The sequence below is a fragment of the Vigna unguiculata genome, chromosome 10, assembly GCF_037176805.1.
Source record: "Vigna unguiculata cultivar grain cowpea cultivar isolate G323 ecotype 2 chromosome 10, ASM3717680v1, whole genome shotgun sequence".
NCBI lineage: Eukaryota > Viridiplantae > Streptophyta > Magnoliopsida > Fabales > Fabaceae > Vigna > Vigna unguiculata.
In genome coordinates, this window is record NC_140801.1 from 50,728,772 (window position 1) to 50,746,040 (window position 17,269).

General features: G+C 31.6%; 2 protein-coding genes across 4 annotated transcripts; both read right to left on the minus strand.

The window, feature by feature from the left end:
• Positions 1-3,850: 3,850 nt before the first annotated feature.
• LOC114166433 (Nucleoside diphosphate kinase family protein) lies at positions 3,851-6,473 on the minus strand. Its single transcript, XM_028051168.2, has 6 exons — positions 6,321-6,473; positions 6,168-6,245; positions 5,165-5,389; positions 4,785-4,892; positions 4,500-4,609; positions 3,851-4,137 (listed from the first exon to the last, which is right to left on the minus strand). Exons 2-6 carry the CDS (start codon positions 6,230-6,232, stop codon positions 4,109-4,111), a joined length of 537 nt encoding a protein of 178 aa, XP_027906969.1. The 5' UTR covers positions 6,233-6,245; positions 6,321-6,473; the 3' UTR covers positions 3,851-4,108.
• Positions 6,474-7,324: 851 nt separating this feature from the next.
• On the minus strand, positions 7,325-16,546 carry LOC114166867 (inter alpha-trypsin inhibitor, heavy chain-like protein). Of its 3 annotated transcripts, none has more exons than XR_014985338.1 (13): positions 15,955-16,546; positions 12,784-12,936; positions 12,493-12,705; positions 12,323-12,412; positions 12,036-12,152; positions 11,543-11,812; positions 10,724-10,883; positions 9,900-9,977; positions 9,383-9,483; positions 9,087-9,257; positions 8,484-8,571; positions 7,883-7,996; positions 7,325-7,772 (listed from the first exon to the last, which is right to left on the minus strand). XR_014985338.1 is itself a non-coding variant. In XM_028051742.2 (13 exons), the coding sequence occupies exons 1-13, from the start codon at positions 16,333-16,335 to the stop codon at positions 7,437-7,439; spliced, it is 2,259 nt and encodes a 752-aa protein (XP_027907543.2). In that variant the 5' UTR covers positions 16,336-16,539; the 3' UTR covers positions 7,325-7,436. The 3 variants fall into 3 exon arrangements, 2 of the variants coding, with proteins under 2 accessions (XP_027907543.2, XP_085524156.1); XM_028051742.2 differs by having other exon boundaries at positions 8,497-8,571; positions 15,955-16,539; XM_085668030.1 differs by lacking the exon at positions 7,325-7,772 and having other exon boundaries at positions 7,877-7,996.
• Positions 16,547-17,269: the final 723 nt, after the last annotated feature.

The following is a 17,269-nucleotide window of genomic DNA, read 5'->3' on the forward strand; positions in this document are numbered from 1 at the left end:
AATGTAAGGTTTACATAACGACTTTCATCGAGAAGATACAATATTAATGAGACTTCAATCCAATTATATAAAATATTGACATCATTCTCAACTCAAAATCTTAAAACAATGAGTTTAAGAATCTGTATGCTTATATACTACTCTCCTTTTTCTGCTTTACTTTTTCATTTCACATAAATCAGAAAGAAGAAGTAACATAGAACTTTTTCTTTCTATTCACCTTACTTAAAACATGAGATTTTACTTTGAAAATCTGAACTCAGTTATGATAAGAGTAACGTACTTTTGGTAAAATGTGCTGCTTCTTTCTAATCTCTCAAGAAATAAGAGTCTTTTAGGATAATTGATAAGACATACTCTGTACATACATGTATATTTTTATTGTTGAGTGATTGTATACTTTCCATTTTTTTTTTGTTTTTTACTTTTAAGTCATTTTCTTTTTATAGTAATAAACTAAATTCATTGTGTATGTTTACTTTAATTTTATATTTTTAATTTGTTTGATCTTTGTTCACTTTTTTTTTTTGTCATAATTTTTTGTACATATTATTTTTGTTTCATTCTAGTTAGTTTGAATACTACATTATTTATTATATTTTGAGTTTTTTTTTTTTTCTATTTTCTACCATTTTTAGAAGTCAAGTCAAATTTCCTTAAATTTTGTAAAGAAACATTGCGGATTAATTTTTATTTGTATTAATTTCAATCTTTATAATTGGACTTATGAGATTAGAATCCATGATTAGACACACGCTTGCTCCGGAGTTTATACGCTTAATTGTGCTAAAAAAAAGGGACAATTTTGTTTTCAAAATCGTTGAGGTTTCAGTTTTTCTCTTCTTCTTTTTTTTTTTCTTTTTCTCATTATTTTTGTTTTTTTTTCATATTCCTTTCATGTTATGTTTCTATTTTTCACCAATGGAGAACAATATGATGATCAATTTACAAAATCAAGATCAAATAAACCGTAATGAGTTTTGTATCGATTGTTCTTCACTTTAAAACCGTTATTTTCTTCTCTAATGTGATTTTACTATGTGATATCAAATTAAGTTTCTGACTTTAGAATACCCATTAAATAATTGGTTTCATAGTTAGCATTGCACATATTATTACCTAATGTTGCACAACACCATATGTCAATTTCATTTCTTCCTTAATTGAAACCCACAAAATAGGTAAAACAATTATAAAATAACATAAAATCTTAGATAAAGCAAAATCATATGAAAAATAAATAACTAAACAAAAGAACACAAAAAGAAAGATAAAGTAAACTCAAAGGTTCTGATTCAAAATAACCGAAGAGACAAAAGACAGCTCCAAAATAATTTCAACATCTTCAATCTCTCGGCCTGCGTGACTAGAGTGTCCATGTCTAGTCCCAAGGTTCTCGCAAAACTAAAATCATCTTCAATAACATCAAATTATTAAGATTTTAAATCTTAATTAAGTAAAAAAAAAAACTATAGAAAATGTTATAAATTCATATAATTTATAAAGATTATACATAAGAAGAATTGAGTGTTTACCAATGATAAATGTATCGATATTTACAATTCATACCTCTTGCACGTTACTCTCATTCGATTACGATATAGATAATTTGTTAACCAAACCATGGTGATCAAAAACGGAATTAGCACAATCTCCATGGTTAAAAATGTTGTGATGTGTTAAGATTAGAGAGGGGTGGTGCAAAAACCAAGTTGTTTTAGTTAATCTAAACCGTTTGATTGGTGAACACAACTCTTACATAATAACCAACATGTAAACATATATAGCTATGGCATCCATCCCTAACCACAAAACAAACCCCCATTAAAGCACATGCACTATGCTCAAGATCTTGTGAATTATTTAATAAACTTTGGTTTAGATTAACCCAAGGAAGATCATTATACTTGTCTCTTCAAAATATTTTTCTTAACACACGATTTATTCAACATTGTGAAGCATTTCATTGAATATACATGCGAAAAATGAAGGTGTGTAAAGTTGATGAATTGTGCATGGTTCACCAAACAATGGTTTGATTAAAATAATTAAGAAACTAAAATACGATTTGATTATTAAAAAGTAAAAGTATATATGTCACGAAGTACGTCACGAGAGATAAAAAAAAATGAGGGTAGAATGTAGAAAAATGAAGGAGTCCTCGAGATGCATGGAAGAAGGGACAAGATAAGACTTAAAAGAAGATGAAAAAGTCAGTTTACATGAACCAAGATGAACAGAGAAGAAGAAGAGGGAAAAGTGTAGGGTCCCCTAGAAGGAAGGGCACGTGAGGTATTGAATGTACTAGATGTATGGGAATTGGGAATGGATTCCAAGTAGAGTAACCTACAAGACGGCTTGCCAATTCTGGAAACTCTCCCTATAAAATAAGGGCAAGGAGTCCTAGTGTTGGAGTCGTGGACATGTATCCACCAGCCATGTAGTGATGATTATAGTTTGACTAAACTCATAAAGTTTGATAGATACATAGGTACATAATTGTGGAACAGTAAGCAAATGTTTATTCCCTGTGTTGCAATGTCCAAGCACGAATCCGCGAATTCTGAACATCAAAGTAATCAAACTCTCACTCCTTCTTCTCGAAAACAACCATACTTCCCACCCAATTACCACCTTCTTTGCCAATCCACATTCTCGTCTTTTCTCAACTTAAAACCTAAATACTTCCATTAATTCTTACATCTTCTACTTCAGTTTTTGACATTTAACAACGTTAAATAGATATAAAGTTAATTTGTAGTATTATTTTATAAGCTGATCTTATGAGAATAAGTTGAAATTTAAATTCGGATATTATCAAAAGTTATCTTAAATAATATAAGATCAGATTGTAATATGAGTTTTACGTCCATTTATATATTGTCTCAATACGAGATTAGATATTAATAAGTGGTATATGCAAATAATAAATTCAACAAATAACAAATTTTGTTAGGATAAACTCTAATTCATAACTCTTCAATATAATATTAAGAGATGAGTTTTAAGTTTAACTCAATTTAGAAAAGCTAACATGTAAGATGAGTTTTACATCTACTTATGTACTGTAAATTAATTTTATCTCTGGTTGATATAAAACTTTCAACAAAAGATAATTTTGTAACTTTATGAGAACCGTGGAATGTGAATGTCCCCACAAATCAAATTAAGATATAGATTTATTAAATAAATTTTAAAATAGTATTAGTTGTTGAAGTTAGACTTCCGTTATAAAATCTATTAAAATATAATGATGGAAAAAATATAAATTATATGGTGAAAAATTTAATCTAATAATTTTTATAATTTTAGCGGCAATTGTGACATTGTGCTACAAAGTCAATGATTGTGCAACCGTGGCGTGAAATGTTACTCTTGGACACGATAATGACTGAGATGTTAGAAAGAATTTGATGTTGTTATTAAGGGTTGAGAATGAATGGAACCAAATAAAAAAGAATGCCGTGAGTATTGTTACGTCAATATAAACCTAAATTAAGAAATGTTAGAATCAACGAATAACGAACAGATAAACAATAAAAAATAATTAAACCTGAATTTTGTTTGGTGTACTTTTGCATACAAGAATACATTTTTTTGAGTGTTTTACTGAATTTGAAATAAGCACACAAATCACATTATTCACACAAAATTAAATTTCGATTTATTTTAAATAAAAAATTAAATTAGTTTTATAATTCCATGAAGTGCAAGTTCAAATAAGAAGACGAAAGAGAGAAGATAAGAATAAATAAGTCATTTTACACACATGAGGTGCAAGTTGCCAAAAAAAAATATGCCAAACTTTAAGTGTTTGCTATAAATTTATTTTGAATTATTAAGCATGATGTAAAACGATTTCAATGACATATTTTATATTAAAATATGAGTTACAATAAATGAAATTGATTCTTGTACTTTGTCAAAGGATACAAGAACAGTAGGCAAACATGCTACCATACATTGGTCGGAGAAAATATACAATGTGATTGGATAAAAACCTATAATTTTTTTTCTCTCCCATTAACATACATTTCCGTTGTATAATTTTCATGCTACACAAAAAAAACTACAAACAAGTTGTGTTTATGCTTCAAACTTGTAGCAGCTACAATTCATCATGCTCTGCAACCACATCTGTCAAAGATTTGGAGAGGCAAAGTAAGTAAAGACCTTTGACGGCAATGATCACAAATTTTATGCAATAGAAATAAGATATGAATACCATAATTAATTTGGAACAGAAGCATCTTAGTAAGTTGCTTAAGATTTAAGAAAGATGTTTATACTACCAAGTTGATGCATAAATAATATGATATGTAAGATGTGAGGTTGATCTATAATATGAGTATATCTTAACATTGTTCTACCACTATTACTAATAATTTCAGCATAAATTCTTTATGAACTACGAATCTAAAAGGAAGTTTTTCTTCATGCATCCAAAAGTTTAATTACTTTATTTATTTTTGCTTAAAAACAGAATTAAAATTATTGACCTGCGGACAGCTCCTTAAAGAAGAATGAAATCTCTCTTTGTGCAGATTTAGGAGAGTCTGAACCATGAACACAATTCCTTTCTATATCCAATCCACATCTTGCTCTGATACTGCACAAAATAGTAACTATTTTCACTATGAAGCAAATTAACAGATATCATGTTCATCAAGAAGCTCGATAAAACTCCTCTGCAATGCCAGAATTTAGGGGCTCAACTTGACAAAAAATGAACGAGTTATAAAGTTCACATTTGTGATGTAATAAGATTAGTAACATTATATGACCTGTGAGGGTGAGTAATCTTAGCCTTGCTTGCATCAGTAGGACCCATTAAAGCACGCCAATCAGCAATAGCGTTATCCTTCTCCAAGATCATAGCCAACACTGGTCCACTGATAATCGTTTCAGAGAAGCACAAGAAAAAGATTTATAGTATAAAAAAAACTAGAAAGCACGCAGAAAGGGAAGTTAATGACCAAATTTATTACAATGATCAAATGTTAGGAGTTTTGACATTAACAAGCATATAAAACCATGTAAAAGTGGGTCTTACAGTTTAGGTAACACAACAAACATCGGTAGAGTGAGGTGGACATAACAGCTAAGGAAACATAATATACCATCGTCATACATCAAGAATTCATGGGAATGAGATACCTCATACCTTGTCATGTATTTTGTAAGTCTGGAAAAGAAACCTTTTGAAGAGTGCTCGGCATAAAACTTTTCTACAGTGGCTTGATCAAGTTGAACAATCTTTTCCTTAAAAATGGTGAAACCATATTCTACAATTGTTCTCTTGATATCATCGGTGTAGTTACCAATTAATCCGTCTGGTTTTATAATCGCCAAAGTTCTCTCCATTTCCATACTTCCATAGGTAGAAGAACTGCAATTTTGGAAAAGATCACAAAGTGAGTTTATTTTCATTACTTGTCCACTTTTAGGTACATCAACCACAAATTACACACACAGAAACATACACACGTACAGAGAATAGTTATTTATATTTATGATTATAGATCACAAATAGTTTATAATCACTTTATCCCCCAAAACACACTGTCTAATAGCCCAAAACTAGTACAATGTTAAAAGATTAAGCACTTAGCCGATACATGTTTCATCTCCCCAAGCCTTCTCTGGCTATCAGCGTTAAAAATATACCTCCACTGTTAAGAGATTAAGCACAAACTCACCCAAACTCGCAGTATAACTATACACGAGTGAGTCAAAAAACCAAACCAGCTAGCCTTTCATCTAATCCGCAATGCACATATAAAACATCAACAATTTGACGTATACAAAAACATGCATAACTCTCCGTCATCAAGATGAACTACAATGTAACAAACATTACATAATAAATTTCTGAAAGCTATTATATAATACAAACCGGGTAGAAGGGGAAAAAAGAATTTCAAAATTACTAAGTTACCCGAAGCAAAAAAACAAAAACATGCACAGTTATTCCTTTCCTAAATTCAGTGACCAAAAAGTTCAAATTATAGATATGAGGAGAAAAGGATACTCAACATAAAAATGTGATGTTTACTACAATTAGAGGAAGGAAATCCAATGCTGTATTTCTCATCTCCCCAAGTTCACTGGTTACCCAATTCAAATTATTTGAAACCCTAGGGCCTAGTACTGAAGTCGCAGCTTACCAGGAAGCAGAGGCGAAAGCAAGAAGCACAAGTATGCAGCTGAATCCGACAAAAGGGGTTCTCATTTTCAGAATGAAGCTGAAAGAAGCAGCAAAAATGAGGAAAATTACAATCTATTGGGAGAGGGGAGAATGGTTATGGAGTTCAGCATACTTCTAATTGTTGAATCCCATCATCCATAAGAGAGAATATGATCAATGATTAAGATTTATGCTGTAGAGAAATCCATGCTGCAGAGGCAAGAGGATTTGTCTTAGGTACAACTTCAACTCAAAGAAACACGGTTTACTTACATGGAAACTAATTCATTTTAATTAGAAACAACTTTGCAGAAAAAAAAAAGTGTTTATTACCTTACCTGTAAATATTTTTTTCAATTTTAATAAAACAGTTACCACGGTTTTATCTTGTCTATATTTTTTAAAGTCGAACAAAACACATATGTAGGTTGATTAAGAATGAGATGAGAGGCAAGCGTAAAAAAAAATCTTTAAAATTCTCACATTAAAAAAAAATAGAACAAATCTTCATCTTGAATATAAATAACTTTTTAGCAATTTAAGAACATTGTGAAAATAAATAATAGTTAGGACAGGATAGCTTCATTTTAATCGATTGTAATTTAAATTCAAAAATAATTAGATTAAATAGACAATTATAATCGATTGTAAATATTTAATTCTAACATAAATATATATATATATATATATATATATAAGCGTAAATACAGATAAATAAATAAGTTAATATATAAAGTAAATTTATATTAATTAAAAATAAAGAAAAAAAAAACTGTTTGAATAGTTTTACAAAAATCATAAAATAATAATTAATGAAAAAGCAATTATGGACAAAAGAAATCCCCATAAAAGATAAAATAGAAATAAATAATTGTGTCGCACGGCCATCGCCGAACAAGAAATAAAGATTGCAGCGGAAGAACCCGTAAAAAACTCAGTTTTATTTCCGGGTTTACTTTTGAAGCACAGTTGTATTCATTCCATTTTCTTTTTTTCAGATTTGTAGTAATAAAGAAACTCAGTTTTACTTCTGGGGTCTTCTTGGTTTACTTTTGAAGCTCGGTTGTGATGTAATAAGATTAGTAACATTTGTGATGTTCATTTCTCGTAGCATAGACGAGATTGAGAGAATATAAGGAAGTATAAGCTGTAAACATTTTATTCATAGAAGAGCTCATATAATACATATATATACAAGGCAACAATTATTAAACAGTTTCTCTATGCTTGACTTAGCATATATATAATTTCACTGCAAACAATCACACTCGCAGAGCTCAACACAGCATTTGATTAACTCAAAACAGGCCAGGGCTGCACAAAGTTGAGTGCAAACAATGGTGCACTGGTCATTCACAAAAGTGCAAGACTGCAGCAGACACATGCCACAACAGGTATCGGCCAATCGACCACAACAGGTGGAAGCAGCCTTCCCCAGTAGTCCTTCAGGTGGTTTTGCTTCCTTTATAGCTGGTGCCAAATTCTCAGCAGTTGCTTTTGAGTCACCAAATCCAACACTTAGTCCGCCAAGGAATAACTTCTGCTTGTTTAACTCCACCCTCTGGAAGCTAAGTTTGCTGTATGCCTGTTTATTAGGACTTAGAGATTCAGATACATGGCGCAAAGGGTAAATCAAACTATTCTCATATTTTGCCAAGAAGATGAAGGTAAAATTTGTCCAATGCAAAGGTCTACCTTTTGTAACAGAAATTGCTCCGGTGCTTTCTTCCCTTCTTCGCTCTCTACAAGAACCATGCTCATGCAGGTATACTCTGACGGGACTTTATTTTGAATGCTCATTTTTGTAACCTATTAGACAACAGTTGCCATTTTTTATAGATGAATGGTGCAGCAAAACACAAAATATCAATATTTTCGAATTTGGTTCCAAGTTATAATTAAGGACAAAAGTTTGTCAACATAGCAAAATCTAATACTGTTATAACTTCAGCAATCAATATGGATCTATTTGCAAACATTTTTCGAATCTAGGAACTAAAATATAGATTATTTTCATGCAGGGTCCAAAAGGAATAACAATATCAAAGATTAAATTTTTATTTTAACATTAACAATATATCACAGCCAGATGGCAGACACTTTTTTTCCAAAACATTTTTCAGTCCTGCACTCTCCAGCTCCTATCCAGCAACTCTTTGTGTAAACGTTAGTGCATGAGACCAGTGTGACATTGTTTGAAATAAATGTCTTGATATAAACTGGCCTCCCTATATTTTCCATTTTCACCTTTTTCAGTTTCCTTCTTCAAAAAGAAATTTTATACCCACAAACATACATAATTGACAAACCTTCTCCTCCAGCTCTTCACTTTTCAATAACCAGGCCTGTGCAGTGACCATGTCTACATGTCTCTTTGCAAGGACCTAGAGAGAATACAAAAGATTTATCAAAAGGCATTCAGCGCATAGTCGAGCATGCATTCGGCAATCACCCTATTCAAAGGATCTAGATTCCAAATGGTTCTTTGTGTAACCTGGAGAACTTTCATTTTCAACGATATGAAATGCATATCACATGTGTCCAAGGAAGAAACCGATAATACAGGACCAGTATAAGTTTCAACTAATAGATGATTCAAGGCATTAAGAACTGAAATTCATATTTAGATGCGAAACAGATCAATAAAAGATGACTAAAAATCAATCCACTTTTCATGCACTAACTGCCTACCCAACCCAAATAAAGTGTCGAGTGAAACAATGGAACTAAAGAGTGAAGGCAACGTAATAGCAGCACAGCATTACATATGGTGATACAATGTAGGAGAAGCTATGCATGAGTTGCATGGTAATATTCACTTCCCATTTGCTAAGATGGGAAAAATCACAATCAGATATGAAGAATAAGAGTAAGTTATGCCTTAGGAGTGAGATATTACGTTACTGAGTTGTATATCCTTCTCTCTTTTCACTTTAAGGTCTACAGCGAAGTTAGTCATATCTGCCAAAGTACCAGAGACTTTAACTAATTCAGGGAAAGTTCCACTGTATCTGCCTGATAGGATCAACGGACTTCCAGATGATATATCTTGTATATGAGACGGGAATAACTGCAATATATAATCAGAATACAGTTTCAACATCAGATGGATGTAACACGTAAATTAAGCAAACTATAAATCAATAGAGCACGTTTCTAGTGATAATTGAAGTTAATACTTTATTGGATATGTACCTCATGTGAATCAAGACCTTCTAAACTTTCGATTGTTACATCAGCAACTATAACCGACGAAGCTGTACTGAAAAGCCTTTGCATTCTAAATTCAATTGAATCTGGAAAAGATGAAAAAAAGGGAGATGAATAAAGCTTCATATATGTATGGATTAAGCCTTGCTCAATCGCTCGAACTAGTTTTGAAAAATGAGTTACGGCAATTCCTTTTCTAATATCAATATGGTATTACAATCTATCTAGTTTTAATGTTAGCTAAGATGTCCCGTGCTAGCTAAAAATATAGTCAAAATGCTCCTTCTGACTTTGGACGATCCTATTCTCTTGAGCAAGTTTTGCCAGTGAATCAGCCCCAATTCGTCTCCAATATTTTGTGGTTCATCTGTCTATACACAATCATTAGCATTTTTGGTGACTTCACCATGATAAAAACATTTATTTTTTTTCAAATTTACACCTCAGATTTGCGCAAACTTCAAGTAGCAATGAGGTTGACAGGGCAAGGAAAGCAACTGACCCAAATCATGAGCACAATCATAGTGGCCCCTCCCAATTTGTGCAAGCAATTGCAGGAAGTAGTGATTGCAATATAAACCTGAACTTTCAAATAGCGAAACAGAGGAATATTACTCAACAGGAAAAGTCTAGTAATAAATAAAGAGATTAATAACAAAAAAAAATCTAAGCTGAATAGCATGCCAATTGGAAATGTTGATAAATAGAAGATTCTATATTCTCGCACACTGACATCATAATAGTCACAAGCTCAATAATTGGTAATTGAAAAAAGAAAATGGTGGATGGGAGGTAATCCCATTCCAAGGTCAGCGCTTTGCCGAACAGTCAAAATGGCTATGAACTCCGCATAAAAGTCCACCCGTTGGTCAAAACCAAGACCTTGTCAATATCGACCAACCCAAATTTGCACTACCCTTTTTATGGGTACGTACCTTGATTAATTTTATAACACACTCATCTCGACAAATTAAGCAGCATGTCAAAGCATTGGATTCTTGAGTTTAAAACATGCCTAAGAGCCTCTTTGGATGCAAAGCAAGAAGTATTTGTGAAAGTTTCTTGGCTGAATAACAAAATGGTACATTTCTAGCGGACAAGTTCTAAAAATCACTTTTAACTTACATCCAAAACAGATACAAAATTAGGTTTCAAAACAGTTTCTTCTTCACGTAGAAAAAAAGAAACATTTTTGGCTACTTAAAACATCAGCTAAAGTAACAAACTTATCATAGATTGAAGTGTCTGATGAACATTGCCAATTAATGATATACCAGATACTGTTTTCTGAAGAGCATATATAGAAGCGGAAGCTAGAAATCTTGCCTATGCCAAAGGTACATATGCGCGGTGTTGGAACTGATTGCCCACTTGAGACATAGCTTTCCACAAAATTGCATATCTCTCTCTCATCCTCAACGGCCCCATCAGTAACGAGAAAAATAAGAGGGACCGAATCAGTGGATTTCTCAAGTAGCTTCATTGCCTAAGATAGACCAGATTCCATATTTAGGATTCAACATGGAAACGTTTTGCATGGGATATAAGTGATCAAACACCGCCTAGAATATGGTTATTAAAAAGCAAATATACCATAACAGCAACAGATCAACCTCGTATCTTTACGTTTAACATTACAAGCAAATCAAACACAGATACCAAGTCTTGAAGTTAGATAAGGAATATGATCTGTTAATCCCAGAAAATTCGTAGACTCAAAGTGCAACTACTGAAGATAAAGTTGTAGACTTTTAGCCATAAAAAAAACAGGTAAATTTCCAAGAAAAATGGGAGAATGCAAAGTAAATAAGAGGTCATTTTTGTCACACAAGTAAATTTATACACATTTCAAAATCTAACAATATTAGATGACTTCTTCCTACTTATATATTACTCGATATTTTCCTGTTCGATGTGAGACTTGTACTTGTGTTTAGTCATTCCAACAAATTTGGTGTATAAATAAAAGAGATAAACAAGTAATAATACAGTAGCCTTATGTTTTACATCTCTTCTTATTAATAATACTTTCATGAGTGCAGTTGAATTGACAAAACAAAGATAATTGAAAAGTCTTAATTAACAAGCCTTGAAAAAAGAGAACAATGTTTTGCACATCTCAATGAAAATGACAACAAGAATTACCTGTGTTAAGGGAAGCATAATATTAGTGTCACCATTAGCAATAAAATTAGTGTCAACCCACTTCGTAGCATTTAAAATTGCTTCCTCAGTAGCTGATTCCATTGATGACGAAAATAAGTAGAGCGCTCCATTGAAAGCTATAATGTTAAATGTATCTTGTGCATTTAGTTGGGAGAGTGATGTTAGTAGGGCATTCTTTGTGTTATCGAGAGGCGTTCCCTTCATGCTTGCGCTTATATCTACTATAAACACCACATCCTTTTTAAAAACCTATCAAGTGACAGAACGCTCTATTATAAATACGCTTGAAAAGAAAAGGCAGCATGATATGAAGTTTGAAACCGGCATGCACCTGTGAATGCTAGCTATGATATTTCTATATTCCTTTTGTACTAGTTTTGTACCTGACATTTTTCCAAGCGCAATATGCTTCTAATTACTGCTAGAAAAATAAATTACCTTTCTATAACAACAAATTAATATTGCAACTAACCTTTCTGCCCTGTCCGTTTCCCGGGTAAAGATACAAACAAAATATCTCTCTTTCGTCAAAATCACGCAGGAATGGAGATTGCAGAAGAACAGCTCCAGATATGTCATTTGAAGAAACCTGTGTAAAAACACCAGACCAGACCATTAAGTCAATAACTTTTTTTTTATTATGGCACAGATAATATTCATTTCTGATTCTGACTATCTATGGTTCAAAAACCACTCATTGCGGCTTTTATGGAATTGAATTAAATAACTTTAATGAAATTATATGCTTCTAGGTCTTACAGAGTACGAGAAACTGAAGTCTGTACTGGACCATACTGGCACTTCTGCTTCATATGATAAATTTAATTTGCCAGCTTGGCGCAGTAGTTCCTGGAAAGTCGCAAGGATAATGTTGGTTAAGTCTATTAAAGGTGGCCAAACTGAAATTTGTAATGCGCGATAAATTTTACCTTAAGGGGATGACTGGTGGTTTTGCACAACACTTCCGTTGCAGAACCAGAATTCACTTTCAAAAATATCTTCTCCTTTTTAGAAATTCTTTTTCCGGCTGGGTTGACGTATGACGGAAAGCTGAAAGGGACACAGACAGATAACTGGCCATCATGAAATAATATTTTCTGGGACCATCTAATCTTAGTTGAGAACACGGAGCCTCCCCTAAACTGCAAGACATGAATAATTTTTCAAATAAATAGGTTGTGGACAATAATAACTATCAATATTGAAGTTAATGTAATAACCTGTGGAATCTTAACGGTGTATATATGGCTTTTCAAGAAGTATCCATCTTTAGCTTTGGCCACTTTATCCTTATCATTTTCATCTTTCAGGGAGATCAATTCAGTATGATAAGTTCTACCAGAATCATCAACTTCCAGACCTAGAAGTGAACCCTGTTAGCCACATCGTATTAACTTGAGAATTCATGATACAAACTACATATCAAGTTGCACAAAATGTTGGTATTCAATTTCATAAATCTAGGAAACATCAAAACATTTCATGTTGTCCACGCTGGACTAAATATATCTTTAAAAACACTGATCCATCCATAAAAGGATACCATCAGTCGTCTTCTGCTCGTGTGGAAATTGCTAGTCTGAACGAATGTATGCAAAAACGCAAAACCTTTTAAATTCTAACAGGAATTTCTCCATCCTCAGCTGACTTTTCTCCACCAAATTGATCTTATGCGTAATATTGTTCTTTAAAACGTTGCAATTTGTAGTCAATGTTTTCATTGGTAATAACATTTTCCTAAAACATTGTTCTTTAGCAATTTATAGTCAATGTTTCATTGGTAATAACATTGTTCTTTCAAACATTTTTTGCTGAACTGAAAACATTTTGATAGAAAGCTGTCCACCGAAAATGTTGATAATTGACCATGATATGTTTGACAACTAAATTTTAACAACTCAGGTTAAGAGAATTGAAAAAATGAAGAATCACTTAAAATATGACACCTCAGAAAAGCTGTCAAAAATTAGTTATTAAAAATAATTTTCCTTTAATAATACACGCATGAAAAATAAATTGTCATTTATATTATATATCAGTATCATTCATCACATCAAATATAATTGATGCTTATGGTAATTATCATATTAATGATAATTTCTGGATAATTAGTTTAAAAAGAAAAAGTACGATCACATTAAACTCTTTGAAAATAATTGATTGATTTATTTAGTTTGTTTTACATTCTTAACTTCGGGCTGCAATAACCGATCAGAAAACACTATTACTTGAATGTCAATAGACATAATTTTTTCTAGAAAAATATGCTTTCATTTAATAAAAATTACATATGTAAAAACATTTTCACACCAAATACTAAATAGTGCAAAATAGTATCAGGATAGCTATACCAATATTCCTAAAAATTAACATTAATTATACTTACACTTTTCTTAACTAAAAGTTATACCTAATTTTCATGCATTTCCCGTATTTTATTGTTTTTAAAATACTAAGTGCATCGTTCATACCGAAAATAAAAACATCGTGTAATTTTTCCAAAAATCATGTTTCAATATCATTGTGTAATATGATTGTTTCTTTATTTAATATATATTGCCAAAGCCTAAATTATAGGTTACCTAAAAGATATGATCCCTCGAAAAGATGAAATGACTTATATAACGTACATGGCTAACCGATTAAGTTGAATCTGATCCGCTTAGGATACTTTAGATGTGTTTGGTTTGCAGTTAAAAATTTTCGTTTGTTAAATGAAACAAAAATCTTATTCGGCCGGAAAGTTTTATGGTGTTCTTTTAAAAACAACCCATGCTCAATAAAACAGAGAAAAAAAAAATAAAACAAACATGCACAAAGAAAAAATTATTGTAGTCTTTCATTCTGCTGAAGTTTGAGAGAGTTTTACATCTTAACTAGATACGAAAGAAAAAGAAAAAGAAAAGTCAAATATATTCAAACAATTTTCAATAAAAAATAAAATTGGCTTAACTTTTCTAACTCACCAAATACACCATTAATCATCCAAGTATTTGAGTTTAACTTTTTTACTTCTATTTTTTTATTACAAAGACAACATTTTTTTTTTGTATTTCATTATTTTTACTTTTATTTTATGTATTTTTTAGAGTTTTACATCTGTACACCGTAAATAATAAAAGAAATCCTTAACCAGCTTTTAAAAACTAAAATAATTTGACATGACAATGTTCTAACAGAAAAAAGTCGCATTAAATTATTTTTTTTTATTTTTTTTTTTAAGAAAATGGCAAATGAACTGACTCTTTTCCAAAAATTCAGATTTCAAAACAATAAATAAAATATAATTGTATAATTATTAAAATATTAAACATATTTAACTAAAAAACCATACTCTCTCGTATTACTCCCTTCGTTCTTACCTTTGTTAGGCGCATACACCCAAACGTTTCTTACATTTTCAGTATCCTACGTGTTTTATTTTTGGATTAAACAATTAAAAGAAAAGAAAATGGATTATTGTTTATATGAGACTGCAGGAAGAAACTATGGAGGTCCAGTAAGAAACTGTTCACTTTCAAACAGATAATCTGTTTGGGCCTTAGCACTCTTTAATCGTTAATTTTCTTCGCCAATATAAAATCATTTTTTACCAAACCTCTCAGAAGTAACAAATAAACACATGCACACAATCTTCTTTTACGCTGTTTGCATTAAGGATTTTAATGATGATGAGGAGTGAAACAAAAGGATTTGTGAGAATTGTGTAAGTTTGAAGGAGAAGTCGTATGGATCCATGGTTTACATAAAATCATACTAGTAACTGCAATTTCTCTCCACTACCCCTTTAATATGCATTTGTTATACTATTCATAAACAACAAACTTAGCAGAAAAAGTCTAACCACTTTCAATCTCTCGTCCCTCTATTCTATTCAGTTATGCAACTTGTCAAATAGAAAAATGGATTGTATGAGATTTTTTACTTAATTATTAGGACATAATCCAATAAAAATAAATTATAACTAATTAAGCAACTTTTCATTTTTTTTATTTCTTATTTTTCTTCCCTTTAATTTATATAATCTCGCTTTCGTTTTTCGTTTTTTAATCTTCTACTCTCCTTTTTTCACATCATCCAATTATAGCATTACTCTTTATATTATGCATCACACATAACTTTTACCGCGGTACTGTAACATGCGATTCGACTACAACTTTTTTTTTACTTTATCACTGTCATGTCAAATGAAAGGAAAAAAAAGAGAGAAACATTTGTCGATTTTTACGTAATCTGACTTAAAAATTAAAAAAAGTACTCTTGATTTCTGATTTTGCAGTGGAACTATCCAGAGAATAAATTCAGATTATTTTTTATTAAGAAAATTATTTTAAAATTGAAAGAATAGAGAAAATGGAAAAATATGCATTAATTGTTGAGTATATATGTACCTGTTCACCCATGGGTATAGCAACCTGGCAATCACACGTACTACTTCCGGTCACGCAATGCACGCGCCACTTTTCGGAAACCGTTACAAACGCCGTGTCCAAGGAGCACTCTACTTCCATGGTGACGCCGTGAAGCTCAAGCGGTATCAGCGCCGGAGGCTCGCACTGGCCGTGCACGTAGGGCTGGTAACTTCGAATGTCCGGATTCTCGACCTTTTCCGGATCGGATATCACCGCGTAGCACATCGGAGCCGTCGGGAGGAATCCCTCCGACGACCGTGACATCGACCGAACAAGCGAAGGAGCTGATCCTTTCCCGTAGTAAACTCGCTTTGATAGGTTGAGTCCGAATTCGACGGAGCTTGAGAAATAGTCAGCCATCGCCGCCGCCGCCGGGGAGATTTTCCGGTGATTTGTGAAATAAATTAAAATGAGCGAGAGAGGGAGCGATTGGAGGTTTCGAAGGGAAGAAAGTGAGGATTTGGAAATGCAATTAAAAAAAAAAAAAAACTTATGTGAGGTTTTGAGAAACAGAGGAAGAAGAAGAGAAAAGAGAAAAAGAAACGAAGAAGAAGAAAGAAAGCAAGTGAGGAAGGCACTGGACCCGAGGAAATTTGTCTTTATGGATATTTTTTATTTTTCTCAATACTAATATTAAAAATAATTAATTTAATAGCAGTAACTTAGCCATGTATCATGAAAGAATAAAGTTAGTCATCTGTGACATTCATAATGGATTTTCCGGTTTAACTATTTTAATTATTTGTTTTTATATAAATTCTTCTTATCATTTTATCTCTAGCTACCTTTTTTATAAAATTCAATTAATTACTTATGACTAAAAAAATACAAACCATTTATTTTATATTAATAATATTTTTAATTTTACTAATTTCATCATGGGTATTTTCTTATCTTAATAATTATTATTATTATTATAAAAAAAAGTATACACAAAAACATACGCGCTTCTGTTTCCTTTCGTCAATAATACAGAGGTTAATAGTGCCAGAAACACCTTTTTCTTTTGTGATAAGATGAGTTTTTTCTTATTTTATAATAAGATAAGGCCCTGACTCGTGGGAGTTAAATTACTTATAAAATTCCTTTTGTTATATAGTGTAAATAAATAGATAAATTAAATTGTATATACTTTCGCTACAAACGCTAAAGCACACTTATCTAATTAAATAAAATAAGAATTAAATATATTTTTATTTCTAAAAAAACATCGTTAATTTTTTTATTTATTAAACTGATGTTAACATGAGTTGAAATATATTAAATAATATAAACAACTGACATACTTATTATT